The sequence below is a fragment of the Halichoeres trimaculatus genome, unplaced genomic scaffold (genome assembly GCF_033239565.1).
Source record: "Halichoeres trimaculatus isolate MK-OKI-2021-1 unplaced genomic scaffold, fHalTri1.1 fHalTri1_scaffold_9, whole genome shotgun sequence".
Classification (NCBI taxonomy): Eukaryota; Metazoa; Chordata; class Actinopteri; order Labriformes; family Labridae; genus Halichoeres; species Halichoeres trimaculatus.
This window is the reverse complement of record NW_027437188.1, coordinates 7,995,847-8,018,766: the sequence shown is the minus strand read 5'-3', so window position 1 is coordinate 8,018,766 and position 22,920 is coordinate 7,995,847. Positions and strand designations below refer to the sequence as shown.

At 39.7% G+C, this 22,920-nt stretch overlaps 1 protein-coding gene across 1 annotated transcript in view; it reads right to left on the bottom strand.

Moving 5' to 3' along the window:
• farsb (phenylalanyl-tRNA synthetase subunit beta) overlaps positions 1–22,920 on the bottom strand; it is a 29,100-nt gene that overhangs the window by 1,599 nt on the left and 4,581 nt on the right. Inside the window, exons 6-16 of the mRNA XM_074680315.1 lie at positions 22,608–22,758; positions 22,403–22,511; positions 21,232–21,302; positions 21,090–21,151; positions 19,368–19,419; positions 18,442–18,503; positions 16,442–16,649; positions 16,265–16,345; positions 15,126–15,218; positions 14,390–14,507; positions 13,071–13,223 (exon numbers count right to left, since the gene is read on the bottom strand). Of these exons, the coding sequence (XP_074536416.1) occupies positions 13,071–13,223; positions 14,390–14,507; positions 15,126–15,218; positions 16,265–16,345; positions 16,442–16,649; positions 18,442–18,503; positions 19,368–19,419; positions 21,090–21,151; positions 21,232–21,302; positions 22,403–22,511; positions 22,608–22,758 (1,160 nt within the window). The remainder of the gene's footprint in view (positions 1–13,070; positions 13,224–14,389; positions 14,508–15,125; positions 15,219–16,264; positions 16,346–16,441; positions 16,650–18,441; positions 18,504–19,367; positions 19,420–21,089; positions 21,152–21,231; positions 21,303–22,402; positions 22,512–22,607; positions 22,759–22,920) is intronic.

Here is a 22,920-nt window from a genome sequence, read left to right as displayed (position 1 = left end):
CACCTGATCAAGAATCATTATGTTGTCATAAATTAACTCAAACATGAGCAGACACTGTTAATATCATAAATTGTAAAAAAAAAAAAAAAAATCCCCCATGATTATTAGTTAAAGACAGTTATGTTCAATCTGCTTATTCTTTAAAAAACTATTCTTGGAAAATGTGTCTGTCCCCTACACTACATCCAAAGTCCAAACAACTAGTTCCTGCCCTGTAGGTTTTTGTATTATGACCCACAGTAAAAAAAAAAAAAAAAAAAAAAAAAAAAAGTCAAAACTCCATGTCTGGAAACTTGCCAACAGATTTGGTTTTGGATACTTTTTGCTGGGATACCTTAAGACTACTGATGCATGATTGACTAAATGAGGACTAATACAGAATTCTGATGTCAAAATAATAAAGCAGCTGATAGCAGATGTAACAGTTGTTGGTATTTAAGCTCTAGTTTTCAGATCACCCAAAGTGCTTTTACTCTTCACCTTCACACCACATGCAAACATAGGGTACCATGATACGGGTGCATCAGACTGATCTCATTCATGAACCAATGGCAGAGCACCAGGGACACTTTGGGGTTTAGTGTCTCTGGCCTAAGGATGCCTTGACATGTGTACAACAGGACCTGGAATCAAACCTGTGACCTTCCAACTGAAACTACCATCTCTACCACTGAACCACAGCCCACCAGGGTAGATGAAAATAAAAGTTAATCCCTTTTTTAGTGCACTATTTAAATTATTGGGTTTAAAAATAACTGTTAATTGAACCTAAACACTAAAGAAAAATGTTTTTTCTTCTATCATTTCGTGATTCAAATTGTTAAATATACATCACCAAGGCAAGTGTATGTAGGCCAATATCAAAAGTACCTGTGAGATCTTACAAAAGGGAGTGACATGGGATTTGACCATCAGAGTCAAAACAACAAAGATTCATTCAAGATAGCAAAAACACCACCACAGATAACCAGAGCCCATGTGCACATCCAGTCATTAAAAAAACAGGACCATTAGTCAGAACCTACCGTTATGGAACAGCCCATTTGGCCGAAGTTTTCGTCACATGCAAGACTGCCAGAAAGTTTCCAGGGGACTTCCTGGAAAACCTCTATCCAACAAATTTGAATTGCGCATGCCTACTCAATATAAAAACTGAAAAAAGGTATCTCCTTATCTAAATTTGCTGGTGATCTTGACATCATCATACTTCTCTGGCAGATTCATTCATCCTTAAAGATCTGTCCCCTCCACATGAGTATGACACCCACCATCTTTGAAACAGCCTAACAGGTGACGTAATCTTGCCCAGGTGATGGTGGGGTCTGACTGGCATTAAATTTAATGCTCTGTTGAGGGCGTTAACCTGGCTCATGCATACCACTAGCCTTTTTTTTTAACGTTAGTGCAAATGGTCCATTTTCATCGCTAACGGCTAATTGTGCATAATGGCCCAGGTTGCAAACATCAGATCAACCTTTGGTAATAAGTGAAGCAATTTGCATCTCTGTCTGTTTTAACTGTGACACCATTTATAACCAGCAGATCAAACACCTCCACTTTGAGCCATGGTCCTGCTCACTCTATCATGGTTCTAATTTGCATGACCACCTGTTCACCATACATTAAGCTGTACACAGCTCTGGTATCTGAAGGGGAAAGAAGTGAGTAGGTTGAAATAGAATGAGAGCAGATATAGAGGATTTCAGAGTTATATTATGTAGAGGATAAACAATCCACCTGGCACACGCTTCTCCTCCTTGCCAAAGCAAACACTTTTAAGGCTTTGTGCATTTGTTGCTCTTTTGTCATCACTACTATCACCTCCACTTGTTTTTTAGCAACCTGTAACTGACTGGTTACAAACAGTTTGTCATAGAGCAAACAAACTATCTGTCTGCCACATTTGAGAAGGACAAACAAATGCTTCTGCAAATCAAGTATTTATGATATTCCAGCTGTGAGCATTGTGAGGAACTGTTTTTTTGCACATTGTACCACAGAACATGATTAAATCATGTTGTGGGGGCAGTGCTGTGCTGCCTCTCATTACAACCCTTCATGTAACCACGTTGGAATAAACTGATTTATTTACTAAACTAAACCAAAGCCTCATAAGGATTCATGTCCTGTGAACACAAATATTTTTAAGAGGAAGTAAAAAACTAAAGATTTGATAGGCTGGGATTTTACTGTTGTTTAGTATCAATCAGGGAAAGAGCAGCGAGGTTTATGTGAAAATGTCACAGGTCATTACTCTTGAGCAACTACCTCTGCAGGCCATTTGGTTATAATTAGATTCTATGTATCCATCAATTTCAGACACACACTTCCTCTTCTGATTAAAATCTGATGCTCCAGTGAGAGTAAGAGTGTGCGTCAGTGTCAGATAGAGTGAAGGTCACTATGGTCCAGAGGGGAGAAAAGCCATCCATCCACAGAGAGATGACAACGATGACACACTTGTCATCGTATGGGGCGTTTTTTCCCACTATGTAAGAAAAAAAAACAAAAAAAAACACTGACACTCAAACGGGTAGGGAGACACGCTGTCAGAGATTTAACAAGACACAGGGGTTGCCGTGACAACAACCCCACACACATGGAGACATGGCATTCTCCCATGATGCACTGCTTCTTCCCACGCTGCCTCACTAATGGCTTCCAGAGCCCACCGCTTAGATGTTCTCTCACCATGTTGAACAAAGAATTACACACATATGGGCTGCACTTTATAGTGTGTGTGTGTGTGTGTGTGTGTGTGTGTGTGTGTGTGTGTGTCTGTGTGAGCAGAGATATTCTGCCTCTTATTTCATTTGCCCGTTCAGTCTCTGTTGGGTGAATTAAATCGGCCGAACATCTTGCGTCTGCACACGTCATCTACTTGTACCAGAGCTATTTATATGGTTGCCATGGCACTGCACTCATGGTACATCTTAAATAACCAATCAGTCAATGAAAATCCTACACTTGAGCCAGGCCACTCTCGCCCACTCTCCTCCAACTTTCAGCAGAGCTTTCAGAGCAGTTTGAGAGGGAGACGGTTGTATCAGGTGACCCATTAAGCTGCCTCAAGCTGCCACAGCAGCCGAGTGGACGGGAGAGACGCTGGAAGACACGACAATTCACAAAGACAAAGTAATGCTGCTAAAACAAGGTTATCAATTCAACATTAGCTGTAACTAAACTTCCTCATTATGGAGTTTTGTCTTCCATAACTGGATTGACTTCAATCTATTGTGCTCCTACACAGATGGCAAAAAAGCTGCTGCAGCATCATAATTTGATTTACTTCGAAAAAAGCTTTAAAACAGTCCAATCTATGAAAAAACAGAAGTAAAAACTCTTTATTGAAACAATATCTTGGGTTTGTAATAAAAACAGGCAGCCTCACTGCCTCACTCACACCTGCTCAGAGCTGCACAGTGTGAAATGAGAGTGAGAGACACTCTGCTGCTGCTGCTGAATCCACTCCAAGCAGCCAGCACGGGAAGAAATGACAAATGACAATGTCCCGATTATACAGTTGGATAGCACAAATGGTTTTTATGGGGACATAATTATGGAGGTACAGAGCTCATTACTCGCTGTTCCCCTCATAACGGAGGCAGACAGGAAGAGGAAAATCATCCAACTCAGCTCATAGTTTCTCCATAGCTGTAGGACTGTGTCACAAGCTGATGGCTGACAGAAGGTAATCCTGTAGAGGTTGAATCATGATTTTTTTTTTTCCAGAGGGCTGATATATGGTATCGATACCGATTTACTGTACAAATAATGATCTATTATTCCAAAACCTAAAACTCCAAAATTAGAAGGACATTAAGTGATAAAGTGGTGAGTAAAAACAGAAAGAAAGACAACCTAAATCAAAGCCAATAATTGGCGGTCAACAAATGTAATCTGGCTACAAATAATCAATGACATGCAGAATATCTGATGCAGATATTCTGGGAAACTGATGATCATCTGACCTCAGCTGTAGAGTCTGGATAAATCTGTAAATTGCTTTAAAGTAAAACAGACAGCTCCCTGCTGTCCTTTATGATCACAGTGGATGAAAACAAGCAGCCTCAAAGATATCTGAATTCAGAAGTTACACTTTGAGGTCTCAAAACCCCAGAACCAAAGAACTGTTATTTTTGCTATTTTTAATAGCATGAGGTAGTTTACCCTCATCAAAACCCAACATACACTTCAGGTTAAGCACTACTACAACACTAATACCTCAATTACAATTTTTCAGTAGTTTCTGTGTAAGACTTCCTGTTCTGCTAGATCTTCCCTACACTGAAATTTTACATCACAGCTCCAGTGTCAAACAAAAATAAGATAGCTGTGTATTACCTGCAACCTGCCAGACCAGACAGGCAGCAGGACCGGAGACGCATCGGATGTATTTCAGCCATAACAGCTGGTAAAGCTTTCAATCAGAAGCTGGTGGAGACCAAAAACTGAACAATACAGTGGTAAGTTATGAAATGACTCAGCTTTTAATTTTTTTTTTCTCTAAGTCTCATTTCAATAGACAACTGGTGCAACTGGTGTCCATACATCTGTATATATATGTGTATATATATGTATATGTATGTGTGTGTATATGTGTGTATATATATATATATATATATATATATATATATATATATATATATATATATATATATATATATATATATATACACAGTGCTGCTCAAAAGTTTGTGAACCCCCTCAACATTTTGGAATTTTCTATTATTTCAACCTGATTTCCTAATTTAATCAGAACTGTTATTTTTTATATGAAATAACAGGTATAGCTTAATCAATTCAGTAGTTTTTTTTGTTTTTTTAACAGTTGTGTTGTCGAGACTAAATTAAAAAGAGTTTTTCATCAACTGATGTAGGTGCAAAAGTTAGTGAACCCTGAGCTGCATTGCTTAGAACAAGCAGCAGGTGGGACAAATTGGTGGCTAAATTAACCGCTGAAATGGACCAATGAAGTGAGAGATGTTTAGGGAAGAAATTGCGCATCACTGATTGAAACAGAGATAAAACCAGGTCACTTCAGTCTTACCAGGTGAACCCATACAGGTCAATCATGCCAAGAGGAAGAGAGATCTCAGAGGACCTCAAGAAGAGGGTAGTGACAGCACATTTGTCTGGGGAAAGCTATAAAGTCATCTCAAACAAACTTGAGCTTCATCGTTCCACCGTGAGGCAGATCATCTACAAATGGAGAGCCCTGAAAAAGACTACAACCCTGCCTAGAAGTGGACGACCGTCTAAAATATCAGAAAGAGCCATAAGAAAAATGAAGATTCAGGTAAAAGCCAACCCAAACATAACATCTTGGGATTTGCAAACCTCTCTTGCTGCATCTGGGACACATGTGCTTCCACAATAAGAAGAAAACTCAATCAACATGGCTTTCATGGAAGGGTTGCTAGGAAGAAGCCTCTGCTCATAAAAAAGAACAAAGCTGCCCGTCTCAACTTTGCCAGAGAGCACCTAGAGAAACTTGAAGCTTTCTGGAAGTCCATTCTGTGGACAGATGAGTCCAAAATTGAACTGTTTGGTCACAACCAAAACCGCCATGTCTGGCGAAAAGTCAACACTGCATACCACCAAAAGAACCTTCTCCCAACAGTGAAGCATGGAGGTGGGAATGTCAAGATCTGGGCTTGCTTTTCATCCTCAGGACCTGGACAACTCCACATAGTCCAGGGAATCATGAATTCTGAGGAATATTGTCAAATCCTAGAACATAACCTGACGCCATCTGTTTTGAAGTTAAAGCTTGGCAGAAGGTGGATCATGCAACATGATAATGATCCAAAGCATTCCAGCAATACAACCAAGGAATGGCTGAAAAAGAAGAAGATTCGTGTTCTGGACTGGCCCAGTCAAAGTCCTGACCTAAATCCCATTGAAATGCTGTGGCGGGACCTGAAGCGAGCAGTTCATGCCAGACGCCCATCAAACCTCTCTCAACTGACTGCGTTCTGCAAGGAAGAATGGGCAAAAATCCCCCAAAGTAGATGTGAGAGGCTGATTAGTCACTACAGAAACCGTTTGGTTGAGGTAATCTCTGCAAAAGGAGGCGCAATATCCTATTAACTGAAGGGGTTCACATACTTTTGCACACATGATATCTGAGTTTTTCTTAAATCAACCACTTTTGTTAAATAAAGAATGACAATATAACTATTTCTTTTGTTTCAGTCCATTATTTGGAATGTCAGTATTGTGGATTTGGGTATAACTTAACATTTAATAAGGTTATTTTAGTTTTTTTTACAAAAAATCTGACCATCGCTGTGGGGTTCACAAACTTTCGAGCAGCACTGTATATATATATATATATATATATATATATATATATATATATATATATATATATATATATATATATATATATATATATAAAAGAAAGTGCTTTACTTTACAGATAGACAGAAACCTGACAGACACTAAGCCATGGGGGAGAGGATAATTCTGTCTGTGTGTAGTGTCAAAGTGATGGAGACAACCTGAATGTGTGTAATGTTTGACCTTATTGCAGCAGGACAAATCACTTCACACTCAACATAGGCAACTGAAATCATAGAAAAGGTCAACCACAAAATCAACCACAAAAGGTAATTTTAGTATATTTATATGTTTTTTTTCCTTGAGGCAGTTTGTGGACAAAAATATTTGAAGGGCGCAGTTTTGCAGGGGCTTTGTATATCACAAAAATTCCCCCAGAAATAGAGGGAAGTCCATTTGACACACCAGCAGTAAACACTGGTGGAAACCGTCCACGTTAGGACTATTATCCCTCCACTAGGCCACAATGAAAAAGTCTCACAGCTGTGATGTAAGACAGAGCTGTTACACCACTGAATAAGTTTTAGATGTAGTAAAAAACTTAGGCCAAATGACATCAGTGTAAATACAAATAGCTCAAAGTGTGTTTACTGCGTTTACCCAACTTTGATATGTCAGTCAGTAACAAGGCTCTGACATCACTACACTTTTGTGCTCATACTAAATTCACAAACACTGAAATGTTAGCATCCCAGTGTGTGGTTTTATTTATATTTCATGTGACAGCATTGCTGAAGCACAAGAGGCGTGATGTGTGAAACAGAAAGCAGGAGCTTCATATACCCACACAGCACAGCTCTGGTCTGCTGGCTCCAGTTTACTTTCTGTCTCTACTTAAGTAGCAAAACTTTGGCCACTGAAGTATCGTATAAGTTTTCATCAGGCTTAGAAGTCACGTCAAAATAAAAAGGATGATGGTTTAAGAGTGTAGATGTGTGTGTGCTTCTGCAATGAAAAATGCAGTGTATAAAATCACACCGGGATTACTTTGCTGGGCTTCAGTGTAAAAGTACAAAAATGGAGGCAGAGCTTTATGAAGGCGCTGGGATTTTGTCTTTTTAACTGCAGGGTTTTAAGATAAAGAAATGCCAGCTCACACATTTGTCATATAAACTTTTGGGTCCAAGTTGATAAATGTCAATACTGTTTACCTTTAAAGGTACCAGATGAAAAAACATGAGAAGGTTGGAGCAAACATCACTAGTGCTAACCTTTTAGGGAACACGTCTGGTCAATTATTGAACAAAAGGACTCGTATGAACTCCTGGTCTCTATAGTAACAAAGGGTATCCAGGCCAAGACTTTGCATTGGACACAGTTGTTAAGTGAAACGCAGGCATCTGTCTCCTAAGTGGTTTCTTCCTCCACTTTTGATCCCCTGACTCGTTATTTCATCCTCTCTTCCCGCTGAGTGGAGGAAACTTGTCTGACGTCTATTCCCTCAGCTGTTCTGCCCGGTCTGTAACATTGAGTTAGCCGTAACGCTGATGGACACATCCTGGAGTGTGTGTCTGTGTCAGGTGAGCTCTCACTCTCGGGGTCAGGACCTTGTAATGGGGTAAAGGACACGCTGACATATGTGTGTGTGTGTGGAGGGAGTTATGCTAATGGTGCATAAAGTGTGGAAAAAATAGAAGATGTCGACAGAGTGGGAGAGTGTGTTCACTGTGTTGTGCATTACCGCAGACTGTGAGTCCATTTGAGCTCTGTTAAGTGTGTGCATGTGTGCCTGTCAGATGGACAGTCTAAGCACCCGTGGGTGGGTGTTGTATGTGCCAGGCTGTCCTGCTGCTCAGCACTGCAGAGGGTGACGTGACTCCCATGCACTCTTCCACACTGCAGGCTTTACACGCTCTTGTAGCCCTTTTTTGTGCTCCTCCAGTCAGCGGGCTGTCTCTCCTGTCACCCCCCAGCCCTTCCCCTACTTCCTCTCCAGTCCCATCCCCTCTTCCTCTCCCCCATCTGTCTCCCCCTCTCCTCACTGTCCTCATCCACTGATACTTGAGCCCATTGATTTGCAGTCAGAGTGGGTATCCTGCTGCGTGACCTTGGAGCGTGTTAGCCAAGGAGAGAGGAGGGGGGAGTGGAAAGTGGAAGGACCAAGCAAAAATCCAAGCCCCTGAGTGATGTGTGAAAGTCTCTCTGGGAGTAAGGGATCCGAGCACATACAGATCAGCTTGTGCTGTTCCTCAGAGACATTTCCAAACTTCACAGAAGTGGATCAGACGGATGATACTAAACTGAGTTATCTGTTAAATGACAGGTGTTAGTGCCAGTCACATATCAAAGCAAGTTCATTTTACTTTGCCGGATTTATGAAGGTTTAATATCTTTTTCTCTGAATCAATCAGCTGTCTGATGATGGTATTATCTCCATGCATCCATTTTCTGCCGCTTATCTGGGGTCGGGTCGCGGGGGCAGCAGCCTAAGCAGGGAAGCCCAGACTTCCCTCTCCCCAGCTACTTCGTCCAGCTCTTCCCGGAGGATCCCGAGATGTTCCCAGGCCAGCTGAGAGACGTAGTCTCCCCAGAGTGTCCTGGGTCTGCCCACGGGTCTCCTCCTGGTGGGACGTGCCCTGAACACCTCACCAGGGAGGCGTTCAGGAGGCATCCTCATCAGATGCCCAAGCCACCTTATCTGGCCCCTCTCAACGCGGAGGAGCAGCGGCTCTACTCTGAGCTCCTCCCGGATAGCCGAGCTTCTCACCCTATCTCTAAGGGAGAGCCCGGCCACCCTATGGAGGAAGCTCATTTCAGCCACTTGTACCCGCGATCTAGTTCTTTCGGTCACTACCCAAAGCTCATGACCATAGGTGAGGGTGGGAACGAAGATCTTTGCCGTCCGGCTCAGCTCACTCTTCACCACGACAGACCTGTGCAGAGTCTGCATTTCTGCAGACGCAGCACCAATCCGCCTGCCGATCTCTCGCTCCATCCTTCCTTCACTCGTGAACAAGACCCAAAGATACTTAAACTCCTCCTTGGGGAAATATCTCATCCCCAACCCGGAGAGGGCATACCACCCTTTTCCGGCTGAGGACTATGGACTCGGATTTGGAGGTGCTGATTCTTATCCCGGCCGCTTCACTCTTATTATTATCTCTCGGAAAAAAATAAATGGCGAATTCTCTGTACAAAGCTTGTTGTCATAGACTACTTCCAGCCAAGACTTTCTTTTCAGTGGATTTTTTAGAGTCTAATCAGCAACCTAAGAGCGGACCATGTTTACTGATTAAAAGCACAGCAGGACTCGCCCGTCCATATAGCTCTACAAAATAAACTAGGACTGGAACGATGTGCTTTTCTCGCAATTTGATTTTATTACGATTTCTGGGGTGCCGATTCATATTAAGAGTCCCATAAAATGCACATCACGTGGGTCAGTGAGAAACATTTCACCCTCTGCTGGAGAAAAATGGTAACTTTTTTGCAATCCCGCTCATAAAGAAAGACTTGGATGAAGAATTTGAATAAAAACAAAAATGACAAAGAATCCAAATTTTGATTTTGTCAAACAAAAATCATTATATATCAAATGATGATCTTTTCTCCCACCCCTAACATAAACCCAGTCATTTCCTGGTCCATTAAACCCACAGGAAGACCACCTGTTCATCTCTAATGAGTCTCAGTTTTACAGTAAACAGCAAGTAACACACTGACTTCACTTTCGATTGTGTTTGTCTAAACAACATCAAGATGCAGATTTGTAAAACCAAAAATCACCAAGTTTTGTTAGGTCTGTTATAAAGAAGATTGATTTTTTTTTTTTTTGATTGATTATTAGTTGACAGGAAGTTGAAGACGTCTGATGCATTCAAGAAAGTTAGGAAATCTAAACACGTGACACAGCATAAAGCAGATTCGGCACTTGGGCTGGACTTTTCAATCTTGAGTGGATCATTACCTGAAATCACATTGCACAAAGGTTTTTAGAGAGATTTATGAGTTGTCATCAGATTACAGTGGATAGGACCTGCATTTGCTCTTCATACCGATGTTTCCCCTAACATACCCAAAATCCTCCCTGATTTGTGAAACTAAAAGATGTACTGTCCTGATGTCCTGGACGGACATTCCTGTCTGTGAGCTTGACCAATGCTCAAGCTGCATCATAGTACAAAGCAGTGTCCTGAAATGTTGTAATCTCTTTTAATTCTGACCTGACAACCAGCTCTCTCTACACGACTTGTCACTTAAAAACTTGTGATGATGTGGTGAACCAACTTTTTCTACCCAATACACATTCTGATTCTTACACACGAGTACTGACAGATTCAGAGAAATCCTTTGAAGCCTCAGTGTAACACGAACACTGCACAGGGGCTTTGGTGGTACCAAACATTATTTATCTGTTATTGCTAAATAATTAAAAAGAACTCTACCCAAAACTTCATAATCACAAGTAACAGTATGCATACTTCAAGTGCTAGTCATGATACAATCAAAGGCTAACCATGAGGGAAGCATAATGCTGATTGTTGCACAGGATGTCACAACAACTGGTACATCACTGGCTGGGCTCTCTAAGCCATAGTGTTACCCTAATAGGGATCCAAAGTAACTATAAATAGACAATATGGGGCTAGAGTCCATGATAGAACTGCCCAGTTTGAAGTAAAAGTCATCTGAAGAACCAAAGCCTCAGAGTTTGTAGAAACAGGTCCCACTGAGCTGCCTTTAAAAATCTGCACTGCCCTGAAGACAAAGTGAAGTTATTTTGTCAAACTGTTTTCTGGCTTCTCATTTATAAACAATCTGGGCTGGTAACACCTCTGATTTTCATTACACAAAACAAAGCCAGAACACTGCTTTTCAAGCTCTTTGCCTCATTTCAAAGACTTCACACAGTTATTCTGATTTATAAGGTTGAGATGATGACTTTGCAGATGACTCTGTCTCATCAGGAAAAAGACCTCTTAGATCTCTGTAACTTTAAAGGGATGTTTTGCAGCTGTGTTATGGCCGTGTGGAACATTAAGAGCAGCAGCGATGGCATTAAAGTTAATGGAAAAAACATTACATGGAAGTGGCATTGTGCAATTTCTATTTTAGGGCACAAACTCTGATCTGATGTCTTTTAAGAGCAGGCTTCCTGCTTGTGATGCATACACTCTGACTGCTCTTATTTGAGCTGACACCAAATCTTTTAAGTGTAGAATCAGGGGAATTAGAGGCTTTAGTTTGAAACAGCCCAAACAAATACAGTGCATGGCAGGTCATCTGACCCCCGTTTCTTTAAATCAACTTTCTTCAAACCAGACCAACAGAAACAGAGCTGACTCATTCTGTACAGTTATTTCCAACACTTGACACAGCACACACTGGGTCAGATTCCAATATTAGTGATAAAACGCTTTCACAGCATTTGTTTGTTTACATTTTCAAATATCACTGAGAGTAGTGTTTCAGAAAGGTACAAATATAGAAACTTTTCCCTTGGATAATACTATACAGCCATCAATATGAGAGAATAAGCAAAGACTCCAACATGGAGGCCAAAACTGAGGATTAATTTAAGCTCATTTTGATTATTGAGTTTGATTAAGACTGTTTCAAAACTTTTTGGTAACCTTAGTCAAGCAGAGAACAATGTTGAAGTTACATTTCCTCTGTCCATGTAATGGGATATACTTTTGGTGGATCATGACTTGAAAACAAATCTTACGCCATTTTCATTTTAGAAAACTTAAATGTTTAAGTAAATAATATAACCTGAAAAAATTGTGTTTGCAGTTACTTCTTAGGTAAGTTTGGCATCAATACCATAATTAGTAGGGATGAGTACCTTTCACATTTGAAACGATACGGTACCTGGTACCCGGCAATCTGTATCGGTACCCAACAATTTTCGGTACTGTTTCATGTTTATGTGGTAAAAAATATAAATTAGTTTGACAATAAAATCTCAGTTTTTTTTTTATTTAACATATTTACTCTTCAGTATATAACCTTGCATTGCTGTGTTCATGTCCAGCATGGAAAATCACCCATTCTTCCACTCCCTCACAGTCACAAGGATGTCTTTAGGTACCTAAACATGGTACCTATTGATTTTACATCAATCGGTACCTGGTATTTTTGGCTGAATTTGGTCAATACCTGTAAAAGTGCCTAATTTGGTACCCATCCATAATGATTAGCCAGTAACATAAGATAACAGCACCTGCACACAGTGCCAAAACTTTGGCTAAATGGTTTGCAGCAGAAACTTACAAAAAAATATAAAGAAACGAAAAAGCCATGTCACTGAAAAAGCCTGTAGTGAAGCTGTGTATTATTTTTTCTTCTCCACTTTTATTTATCTATTTATTTGTTTATTTGTTTATTTATTTAGTGTCTAACGTGTTTTTTCTGGTTCCTCTTGTTGATCTGACGTAATCTTGCCATCCGTGCTGCACACTAAATAGGAGCTGAAGCTAAATTTTGCATGTCAGACAGTCAACAAGACAGGCTACACGATGCTGTGTGAAGAACACAACAGTGCAATCCCTGCTAGTCATAGACAGGATTTACATAATCTCAACTAAACCTTCCTGTCAACCTCACGTGACCCAGATTCATTGGTTTCACCAGCTTGGCATGAACATTAAGAGGCTGTGGGTTAAATCTGTCACTAGGATTGTATCCTCCCAGCATTATTTTAATCCTTTCGATATTTGCATGCAAAGCAAGCTGGAGGATTCATCCCTATTGATGTGTTTGGAGGTTTTCACAGCCTTTACCTTCTGCAGCCTGGATGTGGTATCCGTCCCCACGGGCTGGCTTCACCTCCAGCAGTTGCATGGTTCGGTCCAGCAAACCGTGGATCACCTCAAAGCCTGGACTCTTGTTGTAGTAGACGGCACAGAAACGCCGGCTGTTCCTCGCACCAACATCTGGTTGGTGGGATGGAGGAGGAGGGAGTGTTAGAGATGTTAGAAACAAGAATACATCAGACACTAACAAATGAATCATGGCTACAGTCCCTGTTTGTATTGTAATAATTTTAACTAGAGACCTGATTGGATCAAAATAAGAAATTTAGCAAATAGTTCTTTAAAAATGAGGCTTGGAAAGAAAATATTTTCAGTATGTTTTATGATAAAAGTTACATTTTTTTTAACTGAATTGTTGTAAAACAGACAATCACATGATCTGGCAGAACTTAAATGCAACAGACTCCCTTGTGCAGATTAGAAATGAAAGATTTTTAACAAATTATTCTCAAATTTTGCAGATCACTTTAACTCAAACTTTTACATTTTTTACAAGAATAGCATTAATATTAGCATTAGCCAAAAACCAGTGTTCCTTTAACACTAAACGCTTTCACTAACTGTTCATTGTTGGTTTTAATTACAAGGTTAATTTGTTTGTTTTGAAAAGAGGAGACCTCTGCTAACATTTATACCCTTGGTAAAACATTCTGAATGAATACCAAAGAAATCGAAAAAACAGCAAATGTTAAGGCAGCAGCTCAGCTTGCAGCCCCTCCTGACACCCTGCTCCTGTTAAAGAGCATCACATAAATCTATTTTTTAAAGAAAAATCTCATATATTTATTAATCAGTGGTCTCTTTACACTGATTTATGTAATTTTTTATCAAAAGAAGGAATAAAGTTATAAAAATGATTTTATGCTGAGAAACAGCCTTTATTCTAAAGTTACACAAATAGATTATCTGTCTGTTTTCATTGTCTTGCTTCATTATGGGGAGACTCATTTGGCTGAATCATCATCTAATTATTATGAAAAGTATCAATATGGAGAGAATAAATGGAAAAGAGTGTTTTACATTCATTATTTCAAGCCCTACAGTAAAACACTTAGACCACGTGCCTCACAGTTTTGTTCAGTTAGTAACTCAAGCTGACCTAACTCATTAATGTTACTCTGCAATATTACCCAGTTGTTTTCTTTAACCATTATCATCAGCTGTCCAAATCTTAAAGCAGCAGCAGGATTGTAGAATCAGTTTCCGAGGTTCTGTTGGGCACGGCATGTTTCTGTTACATAAGCATAAATAATTTCTTCCTTCTATTCACACATACTGACGCCTACCTTTGCTCTCATCCTTCAGCACCACATCAGATATCTCAAACAGTTTGAGGGGAAGGGGCATCTTTCTGTTGGCAGCGATGGTTTTCAGCAGGCCTGGTAACAGGGTAGTGCGCGCCACCTGGTGGTGAGGGATGGTGAGAGAAAGGATTCACAGATATTATCCTTTAGAAAGTAGAACAGTGCCCTCTACAGGGGAAAATAAAACAATCATTTCTATGGGTTTTGGAGCCATTAAAAACATCATTTACATGTCTTTCATCCAAAATAAGTACTTTCAATGTTTTCTAAATATCTCAGAGTAGATTAACTATTTCTTTTGTAAAGTAAAACAACATTATACAAAGATAAACTTTGAGACTCAGCACTTCTTGAACAGCTGTGAATTGATTTCCAATGAAAACAAAAACAGTGCAGGTTGTTAAAATCCATCTTCTTTCTGTCTTAGCATTGATGCAGATCACAGACTTCTGGAACAATTTAAGCATTGGCATGTCTCCATAAAATTAAACTGATTCAACCAGCAGTTGTAATGTTGACTGAATTATTAAATTTGTTTGCGATTAAAAGGACTAATGTGTGCTCTCTGACTCTATGAATACCTGTTCTTTAATGTTTTTGGATTGGTTCATAGTGCAGCTTTAACTTTCAGGTTTAAATTTTCCTTCAAGGCAAGAAGATGTAATATAAAAACACTAAAGAGTTTCATTTCCACAGTTTGTCCTAGAGTCTTCTTTACCTGGAATTCGGCAGTCTTGGGGTTTGCGATATGAACAGCCCTGGTTTCTGAGATCTTCTTCCCCAGCTTGTCTGCAATATCTTCTTTAGAACACTGCAGGAAAAAAGCAGACAGTAGTTTGAGAAAATTTTGACAAGGATCGTGCACATTCTAGCCAAAAGAGATGGCAACTAACAGAGCTGTGAATGTTGGCAAGTAAAACCCTTTGACAAAAGCAATCACAATGATGTGATCAAACACTCTGGACATATGGGGAAAACTGTGAAAGACTTTAATTTGGGATGGGATGTAAAAAAAAGTTGATCACCCTCCTCTTTAACCTAACTCTCAACCTGGAAGCAGTGCAAGGTTAGGCAAGGGTATTACAAATACAGCCATGTGACAATGAGACATGTAGCGGAAAGTGCGGCGCTGATCAATAGTCAATGGCAGGCTTCGTCATCCAAGAAGTAAGTCTGATGATCAATGTGCAGGGTAAGCAACAGTCTGGTCCCTCTTTGTCAAAGTGTAATAATGGCTGACAGGTATGTAGGTGTAGGTCTCGCGATTTGATTCCAAAACGATTTATGGGGTGCCGATTTAATTTAAACTACTGTTCTTCCATATTTTCATTTTTGCAATTTTTGTTTACTTTTTTAACATCAGACCATGTGAAAAAGTTAAATGATGATGATAATGTCTACAAAGTATATCAGGAGCCATATTTTCCCATGAAATGCACGTCATGTGAGTCAGGGAGAAACATTTCACCCTCTGCTGGTGAAAAGTGGTAACTTTTTTCTAATCCAGTTTATAAACAAAGACTGAAATGAAGAATTTGAATTTGATAAAAAATAAATGAAATTTTTTGACAAAGAATCCTGCTAAATCAAATGACCTTTTTTTCTCACCCCCCTTGTTAAAAGCGAATATCAAGTAGCTCTTTTGCTTGAAATGCCGATCCCTTTAAAGTAACGGTGATAATCTGAAACACCTAGCAAACAGATACAATAATGCTGTTGGAGATCTAATGCTGAATACTGGATAACTTAATTCTTCAAAAATACAGCTTTTCTTTTTCAAGAAATGATTTCGTTTTCTTCAAAGGATGAAAAATCCACTGTATGAGGTAAAACATGACAAATCAACGCATCCTTTACCAAGGCAAAGTTGAGGGCTTCAGTGAATCCAGCAGCAGCCAGGTCTTGTCTCAGCAGCTCTGTCAGTTTATTCAGAGGAAACTGTGACAAACAAAAACAAAGTTGAATGATACTTTATCATATGTGATGATAACTGTATGTCATGCAAACATCAAACGTGCACAAAGACCAACTCACCTGGTTGGCTACTGTGTAAGTGCGCGGTGTGGTGCGGGTGATGTTGTTAAAGCCATACGCCATGGCAGCATCCTCCATGATGTCACAGGCATGGATGACGTCTGAGCGTGTGGGAGGGATCTCAACCTCGATCTCATCGCCAACACCAGTGGGCTGGGAGAGCAGGCACATCCTGGTCAGGAGCTGGGCGATTTTCTCTGTGGATTCACTGTTTGGAGAAACGAAACAGTGAGCGCTTCATTAATGAGACAGATCAAATCAAGTGACTTTCTTTGTGTGAACACAGATCCTGACAAACTTTCCAGCTCTAACATTGTGCAGAAACAAGGCAAACAAGTATAATCACAAACAACAATAACCAAACTGTAACACAGAATCTGAAACTCTGAAATGTGAAAGGGGACATAAGAAAACTTGTATGGCCTCTGACCCTGAAAACAGACTCAGCAGTTTTCTTGGTTTAAAGCAGTAGAGGGTTAAAGATGTCACAGAATCACTGATCTTTAAAAACTGACACTCAGGGCATAAAGCATTATTTTGTGCAATTCTCCTTTTTTTAAATAATCTTTTTTAATCAATTGTTGCCTTTTCAAGGTTGAAACAGTCAATGTTTAGTGGATATTTAAAGCGTTCCTTTTGCCAGTGCAATTTCTAATGAGCAATAGTTTTAGTAAGGGAAGAGATAAACATTTATTTAAAAAAGGTTTAGAATACTGAATAAATGTTAAACACTTCGAGCAGCTATTGGATTCAAAATTTTTAAAAAAATTTGCAAAATTTTGTCTAAAATTATGAAGCCATCCAACATGGCAGGTCAACAAAAAAATTGGATTTTTATATAATTCATTTCTATTGACACTTTCTGGAATTTTGATGCAATGGTTAAACAGTTTTTGCGGCTTTAATGAAATGAAAAATACTTTATTTATCCCAAAGGGAAATTCAGATTCAATAAGATAATACAATAAGATTCAATAAGAGGCTGTGAGGAGGATCTGTTTGAATTTAACTACAACACAGCCTTTTTAACGCTACTTTTCTTTGTTCATGACAACTTTTTACTGAATACAACGCAACAGCGTAAGGTATTTATCAACAGCTTTTTGATGCTGGTGTTTGAAACATGACAACAGGCAAACATGACTTTATACTGTAGTTTAGCAGCTGGCTTTTGTAGCGCTACTGGCAGCCCAGTGATCTGAAATATGTCCATAATGTGTAATGTCAGTGAATCCTGGTTAAGTCCTGCCAGTCATCTACCAAGCAGAGCTAACGTAACCTCACTCTTCATTTTATTGACAGACTCTCAAGTTTGAACAGACCACTGCAGAATAACTGCTGACTGTGGGTTGGAATGAACATCAGCACAAACAGTTTAGCCCCTTTTAGCCTTTAGCTTTGGCTGTATTACTCTCCTGTTTAGCTTTCTTCTGCTGTTCTGACAGTATTTTTTTCTGTCTGACAGTCAGGCTGCAGTGTCTTCTATCACTACAAAATTAATCACAGAAATCTTTTCAGCAGAGAAAAACAGATCTATCTTATCACTTTTAAACTTTGTCCACTAGTGTGGTTTTGTCATAGAGACCATAGAGACCCCAATAGGGAAACTAAGAAGTAGCATCTAGAAGTAGCATATATTTGCAATGATAATCTCATTTTTCAATTGCAGATTACGATCAGACATATATTTAGAAGGGAGACTTTTCAAAGATCACTTGAAAAGTCCACACAGTCCCTTTGAGTAGGCAGTGTCAGGGCCTTGTGTGGCATCCTAATACCGCACCTGATGTGAAATAAACCTTAGATTTCCTCTTATTTAAGTAACGCCACAGGACCAAAGTACCAAACTACAAAGGCAAGTTTGTGCATTTGCTAAGACATTTGCCCGATTTTTGACACATGAACAGTAAACTGCATAAGGACATTTCTGCACTAGTGTTTTATTGTTCTCTTAATCTACTGTAGATAAAATGTTACAAAGAAAGCTCCAAAGCACTTACTTGATGCCAACTTTTTTGTTGATGAACTCACTTGACAACCTCTCCTTTCTGTAAGCCAGCTCCTGGAGAGCAAAATGACAACAGCAGATGATTAGAAGGAAGAAGAAAAAGTTCACAAGACTGACAAAAGCACAACTTTCTTGTGTCAAATTAACGTCATCTCCTTTTCCCCTTTGCACTGCCGCTGAACAATTCTGGACATTAGCCGGAAGGTTGCGTGTTAGAGCGCAAGTGGCTCTAACTATTGGGCCTAATTTTTTTCTGTCAGCTGCTCAGTTAAATATCTGCAGAGTCAAATGAACTGATGTGTAAACGCAGCTAGTTAAAGTCTGGAAGAATCACCACAAATCAATGATCAGAGTGACTACCTCATTCTACATGAAGCTTTTCAAACTGGAAGGATTTTTCATCGCAAACCATCTGCTGGAAATTGCTGTAAATATCTCAACTGGATATCCTGAAAATGTGCCGAAAATGTCCAAACGTTGAAACTTCTGGCTCAAGACTTGCAGCGTTAATGACTTTCCTGTCAGTGGATTTCTGGCAGCATTTAGAGAGCAGTGGAGCAACAAGTGGTCGGACTTTCTCTGGCACAGCATCAAAAAAGACTTGAAAATTTCTGGCACAGTTCACAGTCAGCTGGCAACCCCAGAGCACTTTTAATCATCTCAAGAACTGCTCGATAAAATGGAGCAGTTCGACTCTTTGTTCAATAAGCATTAAATGGACGTCACACTCATAACTGCAGCAAACAAGTGCTGAGGCGTGAACTGTGTGGGGGAGCAAATTTTTACATCTTTCAATAAAACTTTTTATGTTTGATGTTGGAAATAGGTCGTCTGTATATTGGATGGATTGTCGACACAAATATAAAGAAGTACATATATTTATAAATGAGTGTTAGAGAAAGGCAGTGAAGACAGTACCGGGTATTTGTGGATTGTACCGTCAGGGTAAACCACCTCAGCTTCTTCAACCCTGAAAGAGAAGAAGACATAAGAAATATAACACTCTCTGTGAAACAGGCCTCTGCCAAAAAACTGCACAGCTCCTTCATAACATTTGTTAAAACAGATACAGTTCACATATTCTGTAATATACCCCTCAGTATTTTAATGTTTCATCTTATCTGATTCACGTTTATTTCAAGAAGGTGTACTGGTTTTATTTCTATTTCAGATTTAATTCTTTATCACCTTATTTGAGGACAAAAATTCTCAGAATTGAATCATATGTTAGATCCCATCATTAATATTATCATCCTTTTCATTTTAGCTGCCTTGATACATCTAAGTGACTACTGGTCTTATTTCGCTCTGTTTTACAGAAATTGTGATGGACACATTCTTAACCAGCCATGTCAGAGCATAACCAGAATCAGACACTGGTTGTGAGAGACAACGGAAGGTTTTTAAGTAAATAAGCAAATCTTTGAATCTAAAGGATGAAGCAAACTGAAGTCCATCCCATGACAGATGATGGAAAACAGCTCTCTGGGACGTCTTCCAACCACAGGGATAAGTGAACAGCACGCTGAGATTTACTGCTCGACAGATTCAATGATGTCGTACTTTAAATGTTTGACATTGACGAGTCTTTTCTTCAAGTCGTGGTCAGACTGTGTAATTACCTATGACACTTTCAACCCTGTTAATGCTGAAACCTTCTATTATCTAAATGTGCAATAACATGTTTGGATTACTAGTGTATTACCTTGCTACTGTGTTATAGTTCTGTATATAGTTTATACCTTGTTATGTTATCAGTCTGTGCACAATTGCACAATTCATACTTTGTTTTGATTGTACATGTTTCTTGTAGTTCAATTTCTCTGTGCATATTTTTCTAGTTACGTTTATATTATTCTACCTCAAAGTGATACTCCGTGATGGAACAAGTTGGGTCCTATCACAAGGTTTAGGGCAGAAATTACCCCTACAGCAGTGTTTTTGTGCAGCTTTATTTAGAGAATTTTCAGCACGTTACTTTCACACAAAACACAGCTAAATAAGTCTCTAGTTCTCATCGTGTCTCTTCGTCCTGGCAGACTACCTGCGTTTGTTTATATCTGGCACGCCGCGCGCGCGGACTGATACACTAAGCGGCGAGCGCCTCGTAGCCAGCTATGGCTCTGCAGCAGAGGTAGCGCCGTTTTACGACACGATGAGAACTAGAGCCTTATTTAGCGGTGTTTTTGTGTGAAAGTTACGCGCTGAAAATTCTCTAAATTAAGCGTGAATGCAGACCGATATCAGATTTTTTCGGTGGGAGTCCGTTTATTTGTGTTTTTGGTCAAGTAAAAAATGGCCCCGTCTGAGTGCAGAGGAAACCGGCAGAGGAGCAGGGAGGGGGTGTTTGGTGTGTGCGCCCTGGGCTTCTGCTGCACAAAAACACTGCTGTAGGGGTAATTTCTGCCGTTAACCTTGTGATAGGACCCAACTTGTTCCATCCCGGAGTATCACTTAAATATACTGACATTTTGTTTGCACATTATACGACCTGTTTGCTACTGTAATTCTAAATTTCCCTGTTGGGGGACAAATTAAAGGAATATCTTATCAGCCCAGGACACAGATTCCGTCTCAACATGCTCTCAGTCGGTCTCGTGGAAGTGTAAAGCCAGTATTTTAGATAGATACATGACTCACGTGAAGGGCTGTGAGCAGTACTCGCTGAACATCGTCACCATCATGTCCAACACAATCTTTGCCTGAAGAAACAAACAGTGTGTTCAGTTTTCCCTCATTCAAACTCGATGTTTAAATTATGATGTTAGCCTCTCTGCGTTACCTTGGTCAGGTCTGTGGCTGTGCATTCAATGAAGACATTCTTTGTGTGGATGGTGATTTTTGTGTGGTCACCTGGAGAAAACAAACAAAACGTTTTACTAAATATAAGACAGACAGTTAAGTTATAATCTTTAAATTCTCTTAATTAAGATGAAACAACTAAACTGTTGATTTCTACAGAAGAAATGAACATATTCACAGCCTGGTACAAGACATGTTTGGTCTCTACCTGTTGTTCTTTGCATAGCTGGTAGGCCACACTTTGATACGCTGTCCCATTTAGAGCACAGGTAATCTGGGTATAGTAATCTTGAAAACTGTGTATCTGGATCAGGGTGATCCAATCCAATGTTGCTTTGAAAAAACGGCATAAAGCTAAGACAGATTACCTGATCCTGGGTAGCCAAAAATGTGATTTCCAAATCTGGATCATTTTGATCCAGATTAAATCTTTGAACAACTGGCCCCAGTAGATTAACGGTTGTGGTCTTGGGGTTGAAGTCTCTCTTAAGGCAGTATTTTGCAGTTGCTTTTATTTTTATCCTTGAATATCTTTGAAATGTTTTGTCCTTTTTACCAACGGCATTGGGAACCTTTCCAAGCGATAAAACATTGAAAGATAAAGTCAAGTGCCATATCCAGACTTCCCGACATCAAGTGCCCCGTTTTTTTTTAGCCACATGGACAAGACCAAGAAGATTTATGACCCTGCATCTTCCGTCTCCCCCCCAGCAGGAACACTGTGAATCCCTTAACTTGGTCCACAAGAACAAAGAAAACAACTTTTTTTCCAACAGAAATCTGGCAAAACAAAAAAAAAATTATCATTTTTATTTTTATTTATATTTTTTTCATCAGTGGCTTATGAAACGTGTTTCTGCCCTCATGCATTCTGCCAATGACGCCTTTTATCTCTATGGATTCTTGATTTATTTGATTTACTTTTTTATTGTTACTATTGTTTTTCTATTTAGTTTTTTTGATTGTTACTTTGTTGGGAACTGTTCAGTATTTGGTATATTTGGAATAAAAGGGCCTCACAGGGATCCTAATAAAACAGATACTCGTCACTCATGACTGCTGGCTCACACTGTGAGGAGGACAGCAGAACTATGGTGGAGAACAAGGCCAAAAACTACACCTGGCACTATGAGAAGAGAAGTAGAACTCACCATTGATGATTGGAGGCATGGACAAGACAACACCGTTGCTGTCGTAGATGATGGGGTACACTGGCTTGTCTTCAATAATGTGAAGGTAATGCCTCAGGTGGCTGTCTGTCTGTGCGAAGGGAAACAACAACATCAGGTTAAGCTTTGCTTTAAATGGACAAACTGCTCTCTTTGTCACCATTAAAGACTGTTAGCAGTTCCTTACTTTGTACAAGCTCATGAGCTGCGTGGCTGTGTACTCCTTGGTCTGATTGAGGGGTTTGAAGCAGATGTCTCCAGGAGGTTTGGCTGTGTATGTGAAAGGACCACTGATGGTGTCCAAGTCGTGGGTCCCGATGGCAACAAGGCTCCTCTTTCTGCACAAAAATAGCAGAAAGATGAATCTTTATACAACAAAACTTCTTAAAAGTTAAACAGCATGACACAAATAGTTAAAGAAACAGGACTGCTGTGTTCCCTGACAAAAAGCTATGGCCTCATCCTGTCATCAGACCCCCAAAGGCTGTAGTGGCTCTTGT